The following is a 19,253-nucleotide window of genomic DNA, read 5'->3' as shown; positions in this document are numbered from 1 at the left end:
TCAAATATACATTGCAGAGCTTGACTAGCCTCAATTTCTTCTTGTTGTAATTTGAAAAATTATTTTCACACTGTCATCAAAAGTGCAAATATTGACATAGTTTATTCCTGTGCTTTTAGCGCGCTTGTGTATCGAATTTGACTTGTCACGCAATCAAAGTTATTCGCGTCGTACAAAACTTTGAATCTCTAATATGCAGAATTTCAGACAATTTTCAGCCTTGTCGCCAGATATAATGTGAGTAACGATTGCAATCAAGTAAGAACATTTCTTTATATCTAGTTTTCAGTCGTGTTATCCGGTTGTGATTGAATGAGTCAAGTAGTCAGTAACAATGTTGCATTATTTCTTCAGGCTCTAACGGGATTCGAACCCGTGACCTCCGCGTTACCGGTGCGATGCTCTACCAACTGAGCTATGAAGCCACACATTAGGAGCAAGGTCAATTGTAGGTTCCCATTTTCCCGTGAGAGGAGTGAAACGATGTAAAGTATATGAAATAATTCATATATGAACTGCGGATATAGATGAAAGTGAGAAGTGATCATCGCAGTGAATTTTCCAATTTATGCAATTGGAAATTGGAAGCCTGAAAAAAAATGGGGAAAATGGGAACCTACAATTGACCTTGCTCCCAATGTGTGGCTTCATAGCTCAGTTGGTAGAGCATCGCACCGGTAACGCGGAGGTCACGGGTTCGAATCCCGTTAGAGCCTGAATTTTTTTCAGGCTTCCAATTTCCAATTGCATAAATTGGAAAATTCACTGCGATGATCACTTCTCACTTTCATCTATATCCGCAGTTCATATATGAATTATTTCATATACTTTACATCATTATTTCTTCAGTATTTTCGACAAACACACAGAAAAACTAAGCTTGTTTGGCAAGTATATTTACACAGATGGGTGTCAGGAATATTTTTTGATTCTACATGCTGGTGATAAATTTATACAAAGGTAAAACAACGGACGCGTTTCATCCATGTGGCAAGTCGAGAAACGGCTGATGTTTACATTTACGTCGGTGCGCGATTTTTTCAGTTTTTCTTGCGGTGGACTTCATTCGTGTTATTTTAAGCAAATTCTGCTTTAAGGTCACGTACAAAGGGAGCATTTACATTTTCTAGCTTAAAAATAAGGTTAGTTTGGAAGTGTAGCATGATATGAGAGACAGGGTATTAATTTCACTGATTCAAGTTATTTCCGTGGGAAGGCTCTTTCATCTCGCTTGAACGTCTCAACATAAACTCGAAAATTTCACCTGAAAAGAATCATTTGATAACTTAATGCTATTAAGGGAAGCACTTAAGTTTAAAGCTAGTTATTTATTTTTGTATGAAAGCATGGGATGAAACCAGAAACCTTGGCTTTTATCTAAAAGTTTCCGTGAACTGTAATGACGCGTGCAAACTAAGAGGAGTAACATGAAGTACTAAAATGACGAATTGTGTCAAAGTGCATTCCACACATCTCGACCTTGCGCGCTGACTTTTCACGAGCCAAACTAAATACTTTAACACGATAAATAAGAAAAATTACCCGTTCAAAAACAGTTTTTCTATTAGCAGTATATTCGTATACCTCCGATGATATGGTCATCTGAAATATGGCAAAAATCACTCTATCTAAGGAATAGCAAACATTGTATTCTTTACGTGGGCAACTTCAAATGAAAAAATTTTAAGGTCGAGATAAAATAGAGTTTGGAAGCAAGCACAAGGGATGTAAAAACGATTGTTAAAACATCAACTCGAGAAAACGTTTCCTTGTCTTGAACGAGAGTATTGTAAATAGTTAAGTATGATTATTGTAATAGTAAGAATATTGTGTGTCGTCTATAATGTATTTATGTTGTATTTTTTGGTTAATGGTAAAATAAACGAATTGAGAAAAATTGAGAATTGAGAGTTTTGAAAATGTACTAATTTGCATAATTTCAATAGGGCCATCGGGCACGAATGGGCCGATTTCGAACTTTCCCAATTTTTTGCCAAAATAAAAATTCGCTGGAACTTTTGAATATTGGTTTTGAAAATAGTTCACCAAAAGGGTTTTTTAGGGCAAATAAAAAGAAATTCGAATTTTCGCTTCCGTTGCCGGATTTATGAAAGTTTGTGACAACGGGTCTTAGGGAGAATCCTATTATTTTACATCTAAAATAAACGAGTTTTTACTAAGAAAAATAATTAGACGATGTCTTATAATTTCACAATATAAAAAAAACTTGCCAGGAATCAGGCTTTAAACCTATCTAGAAAGTCGGGAGAAGGATGCGGATTCTTCCAACGGCGACTTTGAAGCAGAATAACGTTTTTTGATATTTAGTACACGCCCTAAAACTTCAGGACTTTTTTCAGAAAATTATCGGGGAAATAATTGACACTTTGTTTCATATAAACCCTATCTATACACTATCACAATCATTTCTATTTTTTCTTTCTTGCAGCTCTGTTACAGCACGCTTTCCATGCTATGGCATATGAAAGCAGACTGTAATGTTCAGTTATCAGGAACGTTTATCTCTAACAAATAAAAATATGATTCTCCTAGGAAAGTCGTCCCTAGGACCTTCCAAAAACTGATCAGAAACTCTAACCAGCTTCTACAGTAAGAAACATCTTAGGTGTATTTCTCATTGAATGCATGATGAAAACGATGACATCAGGACGCCACGGTGAGATTCAAGGGCGGTCAACAAACTTGATCTTAAATGGTTTATACTGGACAGCAACCAGGTTTCGGTGCAACTCCAATGGTTCGTGGTGTTACTCTAAGCGGGACCGCTGAAGTAACTATAACAGAAAGAGAGAAATAAAAAATAGGCCCGCAATGCGTGCTTGTAGCTGCTGCGTTCTTGTTTCCAACGTGAATACGGTGTTTTTTGGTGTGTACAGCTATTTTAGAAAAGATTGTCGTAAGGCGTACGCGCCCATACCACTAGGTATTTTCGGTAATAGCACAGGCAGTCAACTACTGCATGGGCTATTGCTCTTATTATTTAGACTATTGCAGTACAACAAATAATACTCAAATGCAAGCGACTAAATAAACAGCCACAGATGACTTACAATGGATTTCAGCACAAATGATAAATAAAAAGCTACAGTTCTCAGTCTCGGAGTCTCAGAGAAACTTCCGTTTTAACTTAAATGTTATGAGAAAAAAAGCATGCCGTGGACCAAAAATAGAATTTTATTGATATTAACAATTTTAGGGTTAACATACAGTACATGTCAAGTATAATAATGTTAACAGTATTGTTTACTTTAATTGTCAACTATGCTGAATGAAGCAACGAACAGTACCAAAATGTTTGAAAATGTCCTAAAAAAGAATGCATTCAGGACCCGGCACAGTTATCACAAATGCATTCATTCAGGTAAATAATTTAACATGGTCCATTAAATCCTTATTCTGGGTTTTTATACCCAGTCCATGGTCCGTAGTCCAGTTTTTGTACATCGGTCCATATTTTATACACAGTCCGTGGTCCGCAGTCCGTAGTCCGCAATCCATATTTTATACTAACCAGTCAGTTCATTATTCGCTCCCCGACGGCATGTTGGCCTCTCTCGAGAGATTTTTCGCTCCCCGAAGGGAATTTTGGCTCTCTTAAACGAGATTGTCCGCTCCCCAAAGGAGTTAGGGCTCTTGAAAAGGGTTTCAGATCGTGACACGGTAAAGATGTTCAGCTCCACAAAGCTCGATTGGCGTGACCAACACTCGCTTCGGTCAATGACCATCGATGGAGTCGTCTGTACAATTTCTGTTCACTTAATGCTTATATTGTTGAAAGAACCTTTGGGGAATTAGCTGGATTCACTTCAACAAAGATCCAATAGCTTTTTCAGTTGCTCTTCTTTATTACTCTGACATAAGTTCAGCTTGCTCTGCTCAACAATCACTTCTCCACTAAAACTAGATAGCACCCATTTTTATACTGACTCGACAACCACCTGCTCAACACAAATTAAATCTTACGCAAGCCTACTGTGATTGGCTGCAAGGAACTTATTTGCATCCGTGCCTTCGATCTGTTAGCTGAGCTAAAGACATTTTTCCAGTAAGATATCACCATGAAACTTGAGTCGTCCAGTCAATACAAAACAGGGAAAGCAATATAAAAATTACAAGGTTCAGGCTTATAAAGTAAGGTTTCACAAAGATAATCTGAAAAACACTAAAAGTTGTTGTTTAAAAATTGTACAAGAAGTCGATTCGTTGAAGGTGTTAGCCTTCTTCATCAAAAGTGATTGGTTAACCGTTTCCATAAACTAAATGAGTACGTGGTAAACAAAACCTAGAGCTCAAATTATATATTCAGTACGTGGCTAATAGCAGAATTACAACAATGAATATTTATCTTCATAATCACCTTAGGATTAACTTAGAATTACTTTCAAAATTACAGATATTGTTATTTAGATATCTTTAAAATGAACATCAACTACCATGAATTCGGTAAAGAACCCAAGGAAATCTACTAAAAATGACTAAAAATAAGAGCAGTAACAATTTCCTGGAATAAACCGTTGAAAGTTCAAGTTGAGGAAAAACTTATAAAAAGTAAGGTAAACAAGGTGTTATCATTTGACATGTAGGAACTTAATTAAACATATCTTTGCTATTGCAAGTGTTTCTGCGGAAACGTACAGCTTCTAATACCGAATTCATAACAGGAGAATTTATACGTTTATCACAAATTAAGAACAACTAAGTCGAACTACAAGGTATTATCTCTGGAGAGCTGCGGAACGAAGGAAATGAGTAAACTGGTCTTTTTCTGTAATATTCCCAAAACCAAACCGAAATATGATTTGTAATAAGTCCAAACACCAAATAAAATTCCTTTAACTATTTTAACCCCAAATAATTAAGTTGTAAATATTTTTCATCATTGTCAATTTTTATCATCTAACAATATTAAAGCTTACATGTAAAGGTGAGGCTATACTTATTGCACGTTTAGCATAATTTGCTTAGTCTCCAAACTACCGGCATTATCGTGCGCCAAGAAAATCGATCGTGATCCCAAGGTCTCCGAAAGCCGCTTCGAAATGCAAGAGCATTAGCCCTTGTAAAATCGACTCTATCCATCAAAATGATAGCATTGTAGCTGCTTGCGTATGCGCAGTAGCTACAAAAATGTCTGAATGAGAAAACCCTCAGAAATTATGTCGCATAAATTATCTCGAGTATTTCGTGGTAATAGATTCTTCTGGCTGTTCCTTTACTTCAGGAAACGAATGATAATTTTAGCTTTCCTCCATACAACTTGTTCGTCTTCACGTTCGTCCGTCCGTCCATCCGTTCCTTTGTTGTTCATTCGCTGGTTTCTTTCTTCGTTCACTGATTTATTCGAATAATGCCCTGCTGTAAAGCAACAAATTTAGGCCTAATCCCGCATCCTACAGAATAAACAACGGCGTTGCATAAGACCTCTCTCTAACCCTTCAAGGAAAGAAAATATTGGACGTCAGCACGCAGGCCTTTAACAGCTTGGACTGGCTAAAAACACTAAATAATAAATAAACGCAAGTGAGATGGAAATTGGGAAAGATAATAATTACCTTGAGTTGACACATAAATTTGCGCTTAACATAAATTTAACGTGTCTAGTAAAATTGGTCAAAACAAGAGTTAAATTCGATGCATAATTTATGAGCGGCATGTTTATAGCAAGATCCAGTTTCGCCAGTTAAAGGCAGTTAAGTTGGCGTCAAGCGTCGAGTTAAGCTGGCCTTATTCACGCTATCAAAAAACGAGGTATGTAATAATATTTTATTTTAACCTAGTCAGATGGTAAAATAGGTTCTCTTAGAAATATATCACGCGTTTTAGGGATAGAGTTTGTAGATCGTTTCATAAACTCCAATTAAGTTTGTTGTGAGGGTCGTTTCCTGGTGAATATGCAGTGGGGCTGTTTCAAGGCTGGACACATTCATTCAAAACAAACCTGGCATGACATTATTGACTGTCCTTCTTTCTTAACATTGCAGTAAAATTTAACTCCACGAAGATCACTGTTAGAAAGAAAGATTATCTACTGAAGACAACCTCTCAGTTGATAGGCGAGTTATATATAAATATCGTGAATAAATAGCGATGAATTGAAACACTTGTCGAATAAAAAATGGTCGTTTCACTCAAACAAAGAAGGTATATTAACAAAGATGTAGTATACTACATATGACGTTTTTTGAAACAAGCAATAATCTTCCTTCTCAACGCGAGTCAAACCCATGACGTTCCCTATAATGGTCGGTCGCTAAAAACTGAGCTACAAGGTGACGTGGAAAGCTGGGTCAATTTTGAGGAAGAGAAGAATAATTTTTAGAAAAGCAATCGTTTATCTCATCAGTTAAGTCAGTTCTTTTACCACACGCAAAACAAACAAGGGAATAAAACAAATTATGAGGCAATGTTCCTCTTTATTAATGTAGATTGCTAAATGACAAAATAGTTAACAGAAGGCAAACGTATGGTTTTAGCTCAATTTTTAAACAACTTAAGTTAAGCACCTGCCATTTTTCGTAGTTTCTTGTTTATACTATAGACACATTTTGGGAAAGTTTGGTGTGCCTCGAGTGATAGTTTCCCAGTTAATTCAAACAATTTTTCTTTTGAATAAAAATACTCGAGAATGCTCATCAAGAGTTGGTTACAAAGGAGTCTGTATACCTGGCATACTTCATATTTGGTCATTTACATTTCTATCTGTTTACTGTTAATTAGCAACTTATTCTCGTCTAGTTTAGAGGAAACACAAATTTTCAACGTCAAATATCGAGTTAGCGATTATTTGCATGAATTTCGATGTCCTCTCGATCAAAACATACAAATTGATGAAGGATAAAAACAGCAATTAGACAACCAATCAGATTCTTCCTTTCACCTTATGCCATATCGTTTCAATGCGTTGCATAAAATTTGTCAAGTTTGATAGAAATTAATCTAGGTCATGTCTCTCAAACATCTGCGAGTCATGTGTCTGATATCTACATATGCCTGAAAAGTACAAAAATATAATATTAATTTCATGTGGACAAAGCTATTATGGTTTATAGAAAAAGGAATTCACCGCATTCGTAGATCTTTACGATGCTAAGGACAAGCTTCAACGAAGGCATCCTTGGACATAGTTTAGCGTTGATCGTGTAATAGAGCAAAATGCCACCATAAATATCGTAGACGAAACAGAAAAATTAAATACTTCGCCATAGCAAAATTGAGGCGTCTGGGAAGAGTTTGAAATTTCCACATTCGAAGCAATCGTCTTTTTCTAATGAATATATGTCTGACTGTTCAGGTAAAGGATTTAAATCTTTATGAGAAAAAAAAAAATAAAAAAAGGCACAAAATTATCATCATCCAATTAAATTTGAAGCAACCCCTTTTTTTCAGAGAATATTTGTTGGACTGTTCAGTTGAAGGACTTGAATATTTATTACAATAAGGCATAAAATCATCATCATCCAATTAAATTTAAAGCAACCCTTTTTTCGTAAAGAATATTTGTGCGACTGTTCAGCTGTAGGACTGAAATCTTAATAGGAACAAGGCATAAAATCATCAGTCATTTTATTGACATTCGTAAATGAAGATCCGGCGGCGATTTACCGAACGATCGACAACGATGCGATCAAATACTTCTCGGAAAATTAGTGCAAATTCGACGCAGAAAGCAAATTTATTGTTGATATTTTGTAGTGGAGTTACTGTTCAATAGTTTAGGAAAATATGTTAACATTGCTGTGTTACTGAGAGACTATTATTGGCAAAATACCAAAAGAAAAACCTCCTTTGGGAAACTTTGTCTTTCATCTTTCAGGTTGAAGTTTTTGTGCCCGGCCCATTTGACAAACATTCATGGTTTTTAACTTGCGTGTTTGTGGCATTACTATGACCATATATGGACACTGGTATAGCTTGCCTGACAAAACATCTGCGAGTCATGCGTCTGATATCTCAGAAAGACAAGCCGAATACGGGAAAACAAAATCTGAAAAGCATGAATCATGAATAATAAAATACATTAATAGAAATGTCCAGTCTAAGGAATGAAATATTACTCTTAGAGTGCTACAGTAAGAAAAGACTGAACATCTTTTATCTATTTTTTTTTTTCACATCCTCAGCTTGCAACGAATGAACACGAGGAGAAGGAACGTTTAAGTTTTACTGAAGCATGGCTGATGACGATGTTAAAGATTCTTCTTTAGAAAAGCTGGAAGATGCATGGTCAAAAGTTTTTATCGCTGAATTTATTGTGATAGTTATAATCAACGTTTTGACTCTCGTCGCCTTTGCAAGAAATCGCCACTTACGCAAGCGTACTACGTATCTCATAATAAACCTGACAGTGGCTGATTTACTGGTGGGAGCAGTGTCGGGATCATTGGTAATATTTGACCCAGATTTCGATGATAGACATGGTTCCCGCTGGCAAGAATTCATATTTACAACCTTGGGCCTCATATTTCCCCTGGCTTCTGAAGCCAATCTTTCGTTAATTTCTTTAGAGCGGTTACACGCCACACTTTTCCCCTTTAGACACTGTTTAATTGATAAATGGCTTTACTTCAAAGTTATTACTGGCAGCTGGATGATAACTTTGCTTCTGGCATCCATGTTGTCTGTTCTTGAAGAGTTCGAGTTAGGTCAGTTAGTTCAGTATGCAATTGCATGTTACACATTCCTTACCCTTCTTATCATAACTGTTTCCAATGTTATTATTGCCATCAAAGTCAAAAGTAACCCTCCTCCGCAGCATTCTAGTACAGTTGCCTCAGAAAGGAGATTGACAGTAACCTTAAGCATAGTTACCGTGGTCTCTTTCCTGACCATTCTGCCCGGAACCATTTGGATGATAATTGAACAATACATATTGAATCACATGTCTCCTGCAGCATTCATTGAAATAGACGAAACGTTAGAGTTGTTATATTATGCCAATTCTATAGTCAATCCATTGATATATGCCATAAGAATACAAGAGTTTAGGAAAGCGGTGAAGGAGCTTATTTGTAAGAGGTCTGCACTGACAAGGGATGTCGAACGCATTGAACTTCATGCAACTTAGTGCATGAGTAAAAAAGGAAAAAGAGATATCCAAAAAACAAAAACGGTTAAAAACAATCGAGATTTGGTTAAATCTGATATTTAAATATATTTTTTTTTTACTTTGTGATGTAAGTTTTTAACAAGTGTTGTAAAGGATGTTCCTTTCATATTTTGTTGAAATCAACTCAGCTGTACAGTCACTGTCTTTGCTTGGTACAAGTAAGCCTTCAACCTTGAAGCTGCTGAATCTCATGAACAGTACGATTGTAGATTACTGGCTCAAAATATTTGTTCATTATGTTATTAGGCAATCAATAGGAAGAGCTTCCGGAAGGTTTCATTAAATAAATAACTATTGACTGTGTTGCTTTTGGTCTTTTCACTGTATACCCGATCGTAAGTGATCGTCCACCGATTAATTTTTTGTTTGTTTTGTTTTACTTTACTCTTTTGAGTTTCTGAGAGCCTTGGGAAGGGAAGGCGAAAAGTCCTTGGTAATCTCACAGGGTTTGAAATTAAATAAGCCACCTGTGTACAATTGAGCTATTATGGTGTGTGCTACATGAAGATGCTGTTAGGTGCTCACAGTGGTGGGTATGTTGAATAATCAGTTTCAGAGGGCTGCAATGGTTCAAGGCTCACCACTGCATTGTACATATATAGCTATTAAGCGCTCCACCTCTCTGGAACAGCCCACTCTGTAATCTTGGGCAGGCTGAAACACTTAATTTAATAAGCAAATAGATATTATCCATTTTAGGTAAGTTGAGACACGGCATTCATAGAAGGCAAGTCAAGTTTTCTTTTGGTTTTAGTATTATTTTTTAGGATTATGATTTTTATATAAATTATTTATACATTTTGATGTTGATAGTTTATCTTGTAGTTTTATGTTGTATTGATCTAATGAATTTTTTTAACCCTGTGTAAATAAAGATTGAACTAAATTGAATTGAAACTGAATAATGTCAAGTTGTGTCATTTTCTCTCTCTCTCACCGAGGTGTATAAATGGGTGTTGGCTTGGGTAACTACGTGGGAGGAAGAAGGAGAGAAAAAGAGTCCCTGGTAGATAGAGTTACCAACTGCTCCAATAAAACATTTGTCAACAAGGATACTATGTTGCATATGACCCAATCAGAATTAACCACGAGCACTACATGTACATGCTGCTCCCTTGTATACACACCTTAAAATAAGAAAAACAATCGATGAATTAATTTTCTCGTCTTCTATCTCTTTAAAGTGCTACTACGATCAAAACTTCATGTCACGTATGAAACAAAAATACGTTCTTTACAGCTTATCCGATGTGGCTGTACCTGTCTTGGTCACTGAAATGAAGTTTGGGCCCCGTAAATTGAAAATATTGAGCCTTGAAAAGTGGTGTTTTCGAGTCCGCCATTATGAATTTATGTTCCAGTGAGCCCGCGGTATGAAAGTGATTGGAGTTGCGGTATTTTTATTCAAACCTATTGTGTTTTTGTCGTGACGTAATACTCTGAAGCGAGTACTGTAGTTCTTCTTCTGGCGACCAATTTCAGAGCTGTTTTGACCACAGAAAGCTCTCCTGGATCGTCTTCGCATGATATAGGCAAAGGAAATTAAGAAGTCCTGACTCTGTAGAGCTAGTTCCGTCTGAAGAAGAGGCAGCCGAATAAGTTCAGCAGCTAGCGCTTTTGCTACAAGAGAAGGAAGAGCAGACTTTGCTGAGTCGTTCATATCTCGGGTAAGATATTAGATATAGAGATTGATATTTAGATGTGTTATTTGCTGTATTGACAAAACAGGCAAGCTTTAAAGGTGTAGTGCCTGAGAATCGTCAACAATTTCTCTTGACTACTAGCCAGTTCATTCCCCGGAGGGAGGCTACCGGAGACTCAGTTGAATTGAAATCGAAGTCAAGTTTAGGTTTTTAGCTTTGCTTTCGAAAGTTTGCCTTGGTGTTAAATTAGAGTGCACAGTTAAGTTTCGGTTCCGAGTAAGCTTACTGTTTTTGCACTTTTTTACCATGGAAAAAGAATATATATAGTAGTGAAAAGTTCTGTGCAATGGCTTGAATTTAAGCTGATCGTTCCCTTGTAATTGATGCTAAGTTTCCTCTTGGTTCAATATTTTCTCAGGTGCAAATGTTCAAATTGCTCCCTTGAGGGACTTACCAAGCCTGGAGAGTGCTGGTGCTGCATGGACATCATTGTATCCAGATTTGAATAAGTACAGTAATCAATAAACAAATAAATTTGCAAGGCAACAACAATTTGCAATGATTTGTTTTCTTCCCTTGCACCATCATGAACAATGTAATAGTATTAAGTCTTTTCTGTGTACATATATTTTTTTTAAGGTGGCTCACATCAGGTTAAACACCACTGCACTGGATGCTTTAACGCACTGAAGAAATGACTAGCTTTATAAATGAAAATCTATTAAGGCATGCTTTCTGGTAACAAGCATCCACCTAGGCAAATGAGGGGAGTAAAAGTAGGAATTTTGCAAATATACATTGAAAACAATATTCTTGGGAGTTAAAGTTTGTGATTCAGGTATTAATTGAAATTTTCTTGCTTATTCTAATGAAGGGTCAAATCAACCTAACAACAAACATCCTTTGTCCTACATGTCTAAGGGCAAACCCCCAAGCAAGTGTTGATGAGTTTGATACACTGTTGCTGTGGTAACAGTTCTTGTTACTTTCACTTTTGGTGCAGTGAGAGATGGGCAAATGCATGCTACCAAAATGAAGTAAAGTTGAGACTGTTGTGAGCCACCTTTGATTTTTTTCTCAAGGTTGTTCTTCTTGATCAGTGTTTATTCTTAGAAAATGTAGATTCAATTTCATTTGTACAACAACAAATTTATTGGTGAAACAAGATTCTGGCACTCTTTTTCAAATGAACATAAAAATAAAATTATTAATGTACTGCAGACAATGAAACATAAACCTTATTCCAAAATGGCTACCATATTAATATTGTTTATATTCAAATTAGTATTTATTTAAAACCACACCAAAGAGAAAACATTTGAGTTCTGGTTGCTATACATGGCTCAGGAATGTCTGTGCTTCAGCTCCCTATTAGCAGGGAGCAGGGGGTGGGGAGGGGGGGAGGTGGAGTGTCATGAAAGAATAACCAGTGAAAACAGAGGGTCACATAAATTTATGCTCTTGCAATCATAATTTATAGTATGACAGGGAGAGCGAGTTATATACAAAAGACAAAATAAAATTTGTTAATTTCAGTCATTATTTAACAAAAGCAAGACAAGTATTAAGTATTAAAATATTAATGTAAAGGAAATGTGTAGCATAATGGAGTTATATGATGCCAATGGGCTCTATAGATGATTTGAATTATGTTGGGGCAAAATGGTTCAGGTAAGTAACTTACAGTTTGCCTCCATTCTTGTTTTCTTTTTCTGGTATTTGAGCTACATTGTATTACCTGTTCAGGGGGAGGGTCATGAAATTTCATTTGCATCGCTATGGAGGGTCACATCATTTTCATTGCTCAATTTAAAATCTCCACCTCACTCCCCCCCCCCCCCCCCTCCCCACTTATTTCTGACCATTCCCTAAAACTGAAGGCTATGTAATGGAAAGAGTTACAAAGAGGAGGCATGATGAATGAAGAGAAAACAGTTCTTTTATTGATTCTATTTGTCAACTGGTGGTTGATGACAAAAGATCAAGAAAAGCCCTTGAGAAAGGTCAGTGCTCTTCAACTGCTAGTTTAAGGAGGAGCACTGGCCTTTTCTTGGCTGTCCACATTTTTCACGTGTTGTGCTCTGCAAGGCTTGTTTTGGCCTGTATTTAACAGTAAGAGCTGGGTTTTGACGTTGTTGCAACTCAGCGTCTGAAAAATAAATCAAAATTTAAAATACATTACCAATTGAATCTAATTGATAAGAAACAACTGAATGTGAGGTTTTCTTAAAACCTTTCTTAAACCCAAAATTCAAACTATTTCTTCAAGAAAACCACTTAAAAGAAAGAAGGAACCCTTTTGTAAACGCCAAAGACCACCTTATCGAAAGCTGAGTGAAAATGGATAATTAAAGGGGTTTTCTTCGCGTTTGTTTGCACAGTTTTTGCCACAAGCTTTTGCACAAGCAAAGTAAACACAAGCTTACTCTTATCGCACTGAGATGTTTTGGAAATGCTTCGGAGGGAAAAGCTAGTTCCGGGAGCTAGTTGCACTTACATTATTTACTCGTTCAATCAAAGTTTAGTACTTTAGAAACGCAATATAAAACGTGTATAAAAATTTGTGACTGCTATTTGTATGGGTGCTGAACAAGGTATCGAGGAATCACCAAAGATAAAAAACAATATTCACACATTTCGCCCACTTTACATAAGCTTACCTTTTGCCGCTCCTTCCCCTTCGGAGATTTTTCTCAGGTTCACGATCTCCTGATCGCTTACCCTTTTCAAAAGATCAGGTTTAATTTGTGTTCACTGACTTGGGTGGAATGCCCAAGTGTCCCTCGAACTAAACCGAGAAAATAGCAAAACGTGCAAGACAACAAACTGGACCCACACATCTCTCGTTCTGTCGGCCGGACTCGCATGCAGGGCAATTCCTGCCGCTCGATTAGAGCAGTTGTTATACCACTGAACAACACAGCGACTTCCCACCATTGAAAGAACGAAACATTTTCGAAAACGTGTTCGAAACCGTATGAGAATTTAGCCTCGTAGGGCTCGCCTGCGCTTCGAGTTGAGAGTCTGACGTCACTTGTTTTTCCCGGGTGACCCGGCCTCTGTTGTCATTGGACACCATCTGCCTTTGGTAACCAGGCCGCAGGAACATGGCGGTTCAATGGCGGATGAAAATTCGTGGAGTTTGAGCGCAAAAAAATCGCACTTTCCTTCATCTTATGAGGATATAACTTGGAGATCATGTACTTTAGGACATAAACTACCAATCAACCGCAAATAAAGGGTATTCGAAAATTTGATCGTAGTAGCACTTTAAGTTTCTTCATTTCCTTGTCAACAAAGCCCTAGCTGATTTCAAAAGCAGCATCACCACACTCGAGGAACTTCTTGAATGCAAATCTGTCTATGTATTTCCTAGCAACTGTGCTTGGTAGATTGAACAGAGCTTGTGGAGAAACATTTAAAAGTTTTTCACCTGCAAAGTGAATCCCTTGCCTTCCTGTGTTGGAGCATCTTCATACAACCCCAGTCAAGCATCAAATGTGAAAGTACCAATATCTGAAAAATTAGAAAAAAATACAAGAGTGCTTCAACTTTTATAAGGCTCGGCTGTCATATTGTGATATGTAAATATCACATATATATCATATGTCGTGTCATGTCATATCTGATATGCATATGCAATAAGTGTTTTATGTGATATCTATCACATAAAACACCACCCCTCATGTGTTTGACTAATTACCAACATCTGCATGGTCATGAAAAAATGAAACTCAACTATTTGGAAATTTTGTCCACATATCCCTACAGGTTTTGGAACTAATGGAGGAGCTTATTATACAAACCTTTAAACTGTAAAATTTTTGTTTAGAACTAGTAAGAGTGCTCAAATAAAGATTGATTGGAAAACTTGTTAAAGGTATTTTAACTGTATTTACATTACAACAAAAACATTATTAGAAATGCAACTGCTTTATGTCTGAACTGACTACGCATTAAGTAATCCTCAGGCTACAAATATGAGGCATTGTGCCAGCCCCTTTTTTAGCCATACAAAGCCCAAAGCATGAGCTTGTCATGTGCTGGACACAGTCATGTTTCATTCTTCACACTGGTGTCTCGTGTGGCTATAAGGAAACGGACATGCAAGGCACAATAAGACCTGCTATTTCCAGGCTACATACTCCATAGGAGTGAAAACGGGCCTACATCTTGTGTTCATGCTCATGCAGCTTACTGAATAATGATAAATGTTTTATTTATTCATTTATTTATTTATTTTGTCAGTCATTGACACAAGTTCTCCCCACAACAGGCAGCCCCCTTGAGCTTCTGGATGCTCCACCACTAAGCTACAGGAGACTGATGGGAGATAAGCCCATTAAAATAGCTACATGTGACAAATATCCTGTATACTGCTAGGATTTGAATATTAATTAGTGGTATTTGTGAGAGAAAGGTGACATTATATTTTAAGCGTGGTGAATAAATAATCAGCAGATGACACATAATATGTATTTTTTGGTCAGTGACATGAACAATTTTTACTCAGAAAAAGAAAACATATCAGTTATCATATATTGTCTGGAGCAGCACATTTAAAAATTATTTATTGTTTAAAACATAAAACTCAAGTTATGGTAATTTATTTACTTTCTGTGGACCCTTTGCTCAGTTTCCCTTCAAAGGAAGGCATATGATAATCTGGTCCACAAGCCTCCTGCAGTTCAAAAAATCTCAAAAATAGAAGAATCTTTGCTTTGGACAAAATAAACTAGAAGAACCTTTCACATCCAGGAATCAGGGTGAATATCTATGATAAAATTCTAAAGTCGAACCTCTGATCTTTATAATACGGACACCAAGGGGGCAGGAATAAGTGTCCGTATTATAGAGGTGTCCGTTTTAGAGAAGTTAGGGCTTTATATGGATTTTGGTCTCTCAGGGACCAAATGAACTGTCCATAATAGAGAGGTGTCTGTAAGGAGAGGTTCCGCTGTACAAGAAATTTACTTTGACAAAAAAACTCTCTTTTTAAATGGGTTCTATGTTTGCCAAGCTCTATCAATGTATAGAGTGCATTTATTAGTAGCTCAGTAGGTATGTTGTTTATGCTAAATAAATGTTAATGCTAATGAGGGTGAACATGAAAACAAAGATCCTCAATGGTTATGCCATTCAAGTTATCAATGTTTTCCTCCACGATAATTTGTTTATTACTTACTTTCAGTAGCCTGTATGCTACAACCATACAAGAATGCCAGACACTTGAATCTTGCCCAATTAGCTACAACAATTGTTTCTGATAACGTGAGTTGTACAAGTCATGCCTGCTTTCAAAGCAATTAAACATTCTTTTAAACAAAATATACTAATATATAAAAAACTGTTCAATTGAGGCCTTAAACTGCTGTTTAAAAGTAAAACCTAAAATCCGAGCTTTCACCGATCAACGGCATCATCAGGGATCCCTGATGATGCCGTTGATCGGTGAAATTGTTACGAGAAAGAAACACCGACTTCCACAGGTAAGTGTTCACTGCAATAATTCAACAAAACTTAAAATAATGTCTTCTGACAACTTAGAGAGAGATAACGGGAATGACCTGAGGTTGAAATCTTGAAAACGGATTCATGTTGATAGTGTAAATATTGTTACAAGCTTCTATCACTTGCAGGAATCGCTTTATTGATTCTCTTTTTCTTTCTTTTTTTTTTCTTCTCTCGTTATATATCTGTTTGTTCAGATTGCCTGAGTAATAGCCTAAAATGTTATGCTAATACTTTTCTTCCTCTTTTCCGTATAGTGAACTGAAACAAATGAAAAGTGAAGAAAAGAGCTGCAAAGAGCAGGTGGGTTCATACAAACTAAAACGGAAATAAGTTCCTTTCACTTAGAAGTCACGTGACCTACATCTCCAAAATTGCAAAGCCACGTTTAAATGCAAGAGGCCTGTTAATTATTAAGTGATCTCGTTTTGCTGGAGAATGTGGAGCTTTGATGCTTGAACTCTTATCTAAAGTTTATATTTCCGTGCAACATTAAACCGTAAAGAGGGAAATGATTTTTATTGAAGTTATCCACTCACTGCCATGCTTATGCATTGATGTATTTACTGGCTTGTTGATTGATTGATTGATTGATTGATTGATTGGCTGATTCATTGATTGGTTGATTCATTGATTGATTGATTGATTGATTGGTTGAATGGCTGATTGTCTTATTGATTGATAGGTTACTTGATTGATTGATTGATTGATTGAAGGAATGAATGGATGAATGAATGAATGAATGAATGAATGAATGAATGAATGATAGGCTGCTTGCTTCGTTTGATTGATTGGTTCGATGGCTGATTGATTGGTGATTGATAGGTTGCTTGATTAATTGATTGATTGATGGAGAGGTTTCTTGATTGATTGATAGGCTGCTTGATTGACTGATTTATTTATTGATTGATTGATTGATTGATGGGTTACTTGATTGACTGATTGATTGATTGATTGATTGATTGATTGATTGATTGATTGATTGATTGATTGACATTGTTTGATCTTATTTCATTTTCTCTAATGTAGGTCTCCAAAGTGCAGGAAGCACTTGATGATCACGAAGAGATGAGAAAGTGAGTAGATTTTTTTTAAAATGTGTGCTTTCACCTGACCAAACGATTGCATTGGTCTTATGCCCCTTTGACTGCCAGTGATCCGAAAGTTTATGGACGAATAAGCTTGATTTGTTTTCTGTTTAGGGAACAATTGGATATGAACAGCGAGCGTCAAAAAGAGATTGACCAGATTGTAAGTCTCCTTTAACTTATATGACCTTTAATCGTAATTATTTTAGTACATGAGATACCACAGTCGTTCTAAATCTTAGGACTAAAATATCGCGTCAAAAAAAAAGTATAAATGTGTTAAGATCAGCGACGTTGAGAACACTAAGTGCGACGATTTAAACAAAATACAAACGTTGGGTAGAAAAATGGTTTCACACATTGTGTAGCAGACAGTAAATGTTCTGGTTAAAGTTTTTCGGAGAACAAACTGAGTTTCGCCTTCACTGTTTTAAGTGCTTTTGTGTTTAATTTGTTTTAGACTGTGGCCTTGCATGAAGAGAACAGGAAAGTGGAGGTACCTTGCTATGGTTACGCTAAATGTTGAATAAACCGCTATACTACGGAAATGCATAAAAAATGAGACAACTTCAAGACCTCAAACTAAAGAAACACCATTTTGACACCAGTTTTGAATTCGGTAGATATAAAGAACAGCGAAAAAAAAATACAACAACAACAACAAATAAGCAGAGAAGTAAATGAAAACAACAACACACAAAAAGGAATAATTCCCGAGTAAAGCCGTAAGCAGTCAGTTTGGGAAAACGTTTTGTCACATATGCTATGATATTGATTTACCACGCTCCACTAAAGAAATTAAAAGTGAAGCAAAAGCTAGCCAATCGGGAACTCGCCGCAGACTCAGTTTTCCCCGCGCTTTATGCCAGTTTCTTGTAGTTGTTTCGAGTTCTGATTGGTTCGTTGTGTTGCTAAATTTGTTATGATTGGTTGGAGTGATTAACTTGGTTTCTTTTTTAAAGACACTGACCCTAAGACCAACTTATGTTCTCAAAACTGACATTTGTAAAGAAAAAAAATATTTAGACTCATTTTCAATTTAACCGGAACATATATCTTCCTTTCATGTTGTTTTCTCGTTAGACAAACCAGGAACTACTATAAAATCCGAGGAACTTATTTTCATCAAAGCCAACCTATGAATCAGACTATACAACTGTCAAAGAGAAACTCGCATGAAATCATATATTTCTTATGTTGCTTAACAATTATTCTAAACTGTGTTATTTTTTATACAACCTGTAGGAACTACAGGCGGAGATGAAGAGGTAAATGAGAGATTGGTGAAATTTTAAAATCCTTTTTTCATTTCATGTTCAGATCTTGTGAGATGAGCTCAAATACTTTGTTTGGTTTTATAGGAAAATGGAGAGCTTGTCGAAAAGAATGGTGGACATAAACCAGGTATTATAATTATGAAAGCTTTTGATTTTTGTCATGTCGCCAGGAGTCGGGGACAATGCAGAATTTTCTTGCTTAAGGTTAATTCTTGCAAATGACCACCCGAGTTTTCAAGCCTTCACGCCGTCAACAGATGAAGCGAGCTGTGTTGCAGGCATTGGTTCGAGTAGTGACGCCAACTTTAACAATATCTGCGATTAAACCCGTCTCCTTAGATAGGGCATAGCTTTGGCTGAATTGAGCTAAACAAAATGGATGGGATACGTAATTGAGGAATGTGATGACCGGGATGCTGGATTACATTAGTGGACATCATTGTAGACGGAGGACGGTCAAGACTTTTGAGTCCTACAAAGAGGCCATGATCCGTTCCTCTGTTTCTTGTCACAGGGACTGGGACAATGTTAAAACAGGCAGAAGAACATGCGTTGCTTTGCCAAAATGGCAACCGGGAGATGAACCATTGCCTTGCTATTTACGTAT

At 36.6% G+C, this 19,253-nt stretch overlaps 1 protein-coding gene and 1 long non-coding RNA gene across 4 annotated transcripts in view; one reads left to right on the top strand and one right to left on the bottom strand.

Annotated features, from left to right (window-relative positions):
* Positions 1–19,253, bottom strand: part of LOC146463086 (uncharacterized) — a 340,798-nt gene that overhangs the window by 208,158 nt on the left and 113,387 nt on the right. The window lies entirely within an intron of this gene.
* LOC146463094 (uncharacterized) overlaps positions 1–19,253 on the top strand; it is a 217,952-nt gene that overhangs the window by 195,886 nt on the left and 2,813 nt on the right. The window contains exons 11-16 of one of the 3 annotated variants that reach the window (XM_085084850.1): positions 16,539–16,584; positions 17,311–17,357; positions 17,484–17,532; positions 17,830–17,865; positions 18,615–18,637; positions 18,731–18,773. The exons of the other annotated variants lie outside the window; for them this stretch is intronic. Coding sequence (XP_084940976.1) covers positions 16,539–16,584; positions 17,311–17,357; positions 17,484–17,532; positions 17,830–17,865; positions 18,615–18,637; positions 18,731–18,773 — 244 coding nt within the window. The remainder of the gene's footprint in view (positions 1–16,538; positions 16,585–17,310; positions 17,358–17,483; positions 17,533–17,829; positions 17,866–18,614; positions 18,638–18,730; positions 18,774–19,253) is intronic. 3 annotated transcript variants of the gene reach the window in all.

Source organism: Pavona decussata, unplaced genomic scaffold (assembly GCF_977016875.1).
Source record: "Pavona decussata unplaced genomic scaffold, jaPavDecu1.1 SCAFFOLD_180, whole genome shotgun sequence".
NCBI classification, from domain to species: Eukaryota; Metazoa; Cnidaria; class Anthozoa; order Scleractinia; family Agariciidae; genus Pavona; species Pavona decussata.
This window is presented reverse-complemented; position numbering and strand designations above follow the sequence as displayed.